The sequence below is a fragment of the Entelurus aequoreus genome, linkage group LG17 (genome assembly GCF_033978785.1).
Source record: "Entelurus aequoreus isolate RoL-2023_Sb linkage group LG17, RoL_Eaeq_v1.1, whole genome shotgun sequence".
Classification (NCBI taxonomy): domain Eukaryota; kingdom Metazoa; phylum Chordata; class Actinopteri; order Syngnathiformes; family Syngnathidae; genus Entelurus; species Entelurus aequoreus.
The window spans coordinates 22553494-22558793 of NC_084747.1; the positions used below are offsets into that span (position 1 = coordinate 22553494).

At 47.3% G+C, this 5300-nt stretch overlaps 1 protein-coding gene across 1 annotated transcript; it reads right to left on the reverse strand.

The window, feature by feature from the left end:
• Positions 1–4: 4 nt before the first annotated feature.
• LOC133632678 (bile salt-activated lipase-like) lies at positions 5–4897 on the reverse strand. The gene is made up of 12 exons (XM_062025248.1): positions 4757–4897; positions 4538–4685; positions 2032–2151; positions 1760–1957; positions 1573–1703; positions 1409–1516; positions 1221–1344; positions 978–1164; positions 612–815; positions 350–547; positions 174–281; positions 5–114 (listed from the first exon to the last, which is right to left on the reverse strand). Exons 1-12 carry the CDS (start codon positions 4826–4828, stop codon positions 48–50), a joined length of 1665 nt encoding a protein of 554 aa, XP_061881232.1. The 5' UTR covers positions 4829–4897; the 3' UTR covers positions 5–47.
• Positions 4898–5300: the final 403 nt, after the last annotated feature.

Sequence of the window (5300 nt, forward strand, 5' to 3'; positions counted from 1 at the left end):
ATAAAGCAAAGAGTTTATTTCATTTTCTTTGACATGAACTGCTAGCTTCACACGTCGGGCAGGCTGCTGTACGAGCTCGTCCAGTAGGTGACGTAGTCCTGTCTTAGGTCGTAGCTGCCAAGACAGTTAGCATGTTAGCCTCCAACAACAGGAAGTGGACACAAAGACCTCACCTGACGGAGGACTTGCTGGTCTGGTGGTTGATGGCCAGGAAGGGCCGGTGAGTCCTGGTGAAGGCGGGCCACTGGGCCGGGACCTTGCTGCCTCCTTGGTTGGGGTTTCTGGTGTGAGGACAAGGAAGACCAGGTCAGCTGGACTCTCCCAGGACCGAGGTTAGCTAGGAGCGTACCCCGTCTTGGCGAAGTTGGTCCAGTACGCCATCATGTAGCCTGACAGGTCCCTGTGCCTGGGGAAGTAGACCAGCGGGAAGGAGAACGGTTTCCCGAACAAGTACTGCAGCTCCTCGCTATGCTCCGCCCCCACCCAGCGAGGGAACCCCGGGATACGGGTCTTCATGTTGAAGAAGTAGGAGAAGGTGCGGGCGCCGCTGGAGGGGCGAGAGCACGCTAACGTCAACCTGTTGGCGTCGCTAAGCTAGCTGACGTTTGCACCTGCTGTGGTTGGCGTGGAGCTGGAGGGCGATCTGAGTGGGCACCAGGAACAGGAAGTCCGTCTCGATGTCCGCCACCGTCTTCTTCACCGTCTCCGGCGCTGGCACGGAGCCCCAGTGGGCGGAGTAGACGCTCAAGGCCGAGTCCACGGCCGCGTTACCTTTCTCCTTCGTCAAGCCGGCCAGAAGACCCCTGACGTCCTCTCTGATAGGACGGGAAAAGGTGGACGTCAGGTGTGGCATCAGGTGTGCCCTGATCTGATATCGGGTGTCGGGCCGATATCGCAATTTGGATGTGGATCGATTTTTTTCCTACACCCCGAGTATCGGCACACTCCTATAGCTAGCCGTAGCTAATGACGCTCACACGGTGGTGTTGGCGTTCTTCTTGTTGATGGAGGGAACGTCGACGCCGGCGAAGAGGTGTCCGTCCATGGAGTTGACGCCGGCCATGTAGTCAAAGTGGGCGGCGTTGTGAAAGAGCCGACTGGGATGGTCGGGAAGGAAGTCGCCGTCGACCACCGGGGCGAACTCCAGAAGGTCCATGACCACGCCTGGGAGAACACGGCGAGACGATCACAGACGTGATGACAGGATCGCTCGTCCTCACCTTTGCCCAGCAATTGCAGGATGTCAATCTTTCCCGCCATGGTGAGTCCAACCGGGTCGGTCATCTTCAGACACGTCAGCATCAAGTCCTGGTTGCTGCGGTAACAGCCCACCTTGCGGGCGATCTACGCGAGGCGTGCTCGTGGTCAACAAACAGGGAGAGCGATATTGCAGGTTTTTCTCCGGTACCTTATTGGTGAGCGCCATCGGGTTCCCCTGCAGCGCCCACGGACTCAACGCCACGCCGCTCTGACTGATGGCCCGGCGGAACAGTCCTTTACTGTAGGGCGACAGGGTCTGACCACACCTGTTAGCATCTGTTAGCACCTGGCGGACACAAGCGGCGTCCTCACCTGATAGCTGACGCCGGCGCTGCCGGCCGATTGGCCGAAGATGGTGATGTTGTCCGGGTTCCCTCCGAAGGCCGCTATGTTCCTGCGCACCCAGGAGATGGCGGCGTGCTGGTCCCACAGCCCGTAGTTACCTGCGAGCACAGACCACCTCAGCCACCGGAGACCAGGACATGTCAAAGCGTCGCACCTGGCAGTCGCGCGTCGCCGCTGCTGAGGAAGCCCAGCGTTCCCACTCGGTAGTTGGCCGTCACCACGATGACGTTGCCTCGCTCCGCCATTTCTCTGCCGTCGTAGAGCGAGTTGCCCAGGATGGTGAGGTCGTTGGACGCCCCCAACAGGAAGGCGCCGCCAAACAGGTAGACCATGACGGGCAGGTTGGAGGACACTGGCACACACACTCAGAGTGGTCACACTTCCTGTTGAAAATACCAACTTCCTGTGTGTGTGTGTGTCGCGTACATCTACGTCCCTGAGGAACGAAGATGTTCAAGTAGAGACAATCCTGGCTGCCTCGGGTTTTGGTCTGCAACAAGGTCACCTGCAAGCAGCGCTCCGCATATTTGTCTGCCTTCATTACTCCTGCAACACAAGTGCATGCTAACACATGCTAACTGTAGCTTAACAACATGCTAACAACATGCCAATAGTCACAACATGTTAACATCACTTTAACAACATGCTAATAAAATGTTAACATGTTCTAACAACAAATAACGTGTTATGAACATGCTAACAACATGTTAAAAACATGTCAACATCATATTAACAACATTCTAACAAAACGTTAACAAGCTAACAATGTGCTAATAACTTGATGACAGTTAACAACATGATAAATGGTCTAATATGTTTATAACATGCAAAAAAGGCGCTAACAAAATATTAGCATTTTAACAACATGCCAACATCATTTTGACAACATGCTAACAATGTGCTAACAAAATGTTAACACGCTAATGTGCTGATAACATGTTTATAACATGCTAACAACGTGCTAACAAAATATTAACATGTTAAAAACATGCTAACATCATTTTAACACACTAACAAAACGTTAACATGCTAACAATGTGCTAATAACTTAACATGTTAACAACATGCTAATAACGTGTTTATAACATGCAAAAAGGCGCTAACAAAATATTAACATTTTAGCAACATGCCAACATGTTAACACGCTAATGTGCTGATAACATGGTTATAACATGCTAACAAAATATTAACATGTTAACAACATGCTAATATCATGTTAACAACATGCTAACATCGTGTTAAAACATGCTATCATCATGTTAACAACATGCTAACATCATGTTAAACAACATGCTAACATCATGTTAACAACATGCTGACATCATGTTAACAACCTGCTAACATCATGTTGTTAACATGCTAACATCATGTTGTTAACATGCTAACATCATGTTAAAAGCATGCTAACATGTTAAAAACATGCTGACATGTTAACAACATGCTAACATCATGTTAACAACATGCTAACATCATGTTAACAACATGCTAGCATCATGTTAACATGTATTGGTTGCTCTTTGCTGCAATGTAAAATAAATTGCTACTTTCATTAGCTGTCATTAATTGTTGGTACTTTACATAATTCAAGTTTATTACGTTTGCATGGCTTCCTTTTCTCCTACTTTCATCAAGAACAACTCAGTCGCCAGAATTCTACCGTACAATTTTTTTTCTTCACACCAAATGACTGCAAATTTAAAATCAATATCACTTTTATTTTTAGCTAAAGCTCTGACAAGTGAGCTGAAGTCTTTTTTTTACTAAAAACTCCGATTGTTTTTACTGTAAATTATGTGACCCAAAAAAAATGATGACTTTGAATATTCACGGTAAAGTTTTGGCGACTGAGCCGCTGTTGTGCCGTAGAATGCACCCCCGCCGTAGAATGCACCCCCTGACGGGAGTGTTATATCAACTAAAGCCCACACTTAAACTTTCCACGTGCAAGATTGAATCCATTGGCGTTGTTAGGCCTATTTTAGGGGGGTTCAAGCCCCCCTAAAATGTTCTTAAGCCCCCCCCTAAATAATTTGGTGTTAAAATTTTTTTTTAAAAAAATCTTTTTTTTTTTTTTTACAAATACATGCCGACATATTCATTATAAAGTGGCCCGAATATGAGTTTCAATAAATAATCATATAACCTGTCATTATTCACTCAGTTTCCCCTCACTTCATAGCGTAAGGTAGAGAGACCCTTTAGTGCGTCGCTATCCAATCCATTCCACTTGTTCATATAGAAAATGCCCACATCACTCAAAATCCAGTCCGCATTTTCTCTGTGACCTTTCTTGCGGTCCTTGGACTTGTTCATATACAAAATGCCCACATCACTCAAAATCCAGTCCCCATTTTCTCTGCGACCTTGCTTGCGGTCCTTGGACTTGTTCATATAGAAAATGCCCACATCACTCAAAACCCAGTCCGCATTTTCTCTGCGACCTTGCTTGCGGTCCTTGGACTTGTTCATATAGAAAATGCCCACATCACTCAAAATCCAGTCCGCATTTTCTCTGCGACCTTGCTTGCGGTCCTTGGACTTGTTCATATACAAAATGCCCACATCACTCAAAATCCAGTCCGCATTTTCTCTGCGACTTTTCTTGCGGTCCTGTAGGTTAGATTAATTTCTAAGTCTTTGTTAGCCGTTTGTGAAGTTTTGTGTCATATTTCATTCATTCACAACTCCTCCAACACCAACGTTATTGTTTTTGCACTTTTTGGCTTCTTATTAAATAACTTTTTTAAATAGATTCAATCTTGCACGTGGAAACTTTAAGTGTGGCCTTTAGTTGATATAACACTCCCGTCAGGGGGTGCATTCTACGGCGGGGGCGCATTAATCCGGCACAACACCCTAAAATCTACCGACTCGTGTGACGTCATCGTCGATGGCGTTTTTGGTGACATGAGTGGGGAGCAGCGAACGTTACCGTCCCACCCGCTGTGCGGTTTGGGTTTCTCCCACAGCCCAGGGGTGTCCGCGAAGGGGATCCCTTTGAAGACGTCCACAGAGCGCAGAAGTCCCATGCTCTTACTCACCCCTTGAACCTGTCCCGCTTCCGTCGTGACCACCCCCAACTGCGCACACGCACACGCACGCTGTCATTCCATACATGTTGACTTTTAAAAAGTATATATTTGTTTTTTACCTGAGCAGCGGAGGTTACACTCAAAGTGACGCTCATCAGCGCCAGCAGCATCGTCATCCTCCTCATCTTCATCCTCCTCCCCGCCAGTCCGCTGCGGCTTTTTATAGCCGCGTCCGGCGGGGACCCTGAACGCACCGCCAGTCGGGATGTCCGCGTTTTGATTGATTGATTGACACTTTTATTAGTAGATCGCTTAGCAATTAACTCACGCATCAGATCTCACCCCTGCCATGACGTCATATTCGCCTTCATTAGTGGTCATTTCAAGGATCTTATTTCGTCAAGTTTCCTTCACTTCCGGTTGACGCAAGAAGAGCGGGAGCCGTGAGAAAACACGCAGCTGCCGAGCGACTTTATCTCAATGTACACATGACTAAACGCACACGCAGCATTCTCCAAACATGCAGTAGCCAACGGACGTATTTTCACGCATTTATTGTTCACATTCATATTTCAAAATATTGAAGTTTAATACTTTCACTGTTTATGTCATTTATTTTAAAAAAACAAAACAAACAAAAAAAACGTATGTGCCCTGAACGCC

Excerpts from the sequence above, each read along its gene's own strand:
- LOC133632678 (XM_062025248.1), bottom strand. The coding sequence starts at position 4,828 with ATGAAGATGAGGAGGATGACGATGCTGCTGGCGCTGATGAGCGTCACT. Across the intron at positions 1,517-1,572 it reads GCGCCGGCGTCAGCTATCAG|ACCCTGTCGCCCTACAGTAA; the intron begins GTGAGGACGCCG and ends AGGTGTGGTCAG. Across the intron at positions 282-349 it reads ACCAACTTCGCCAAGACGGG|AAACCCCAACCAAGGAGGCA; the intron begins GTACGCTCCTAG and ends TCCTCACACCAG.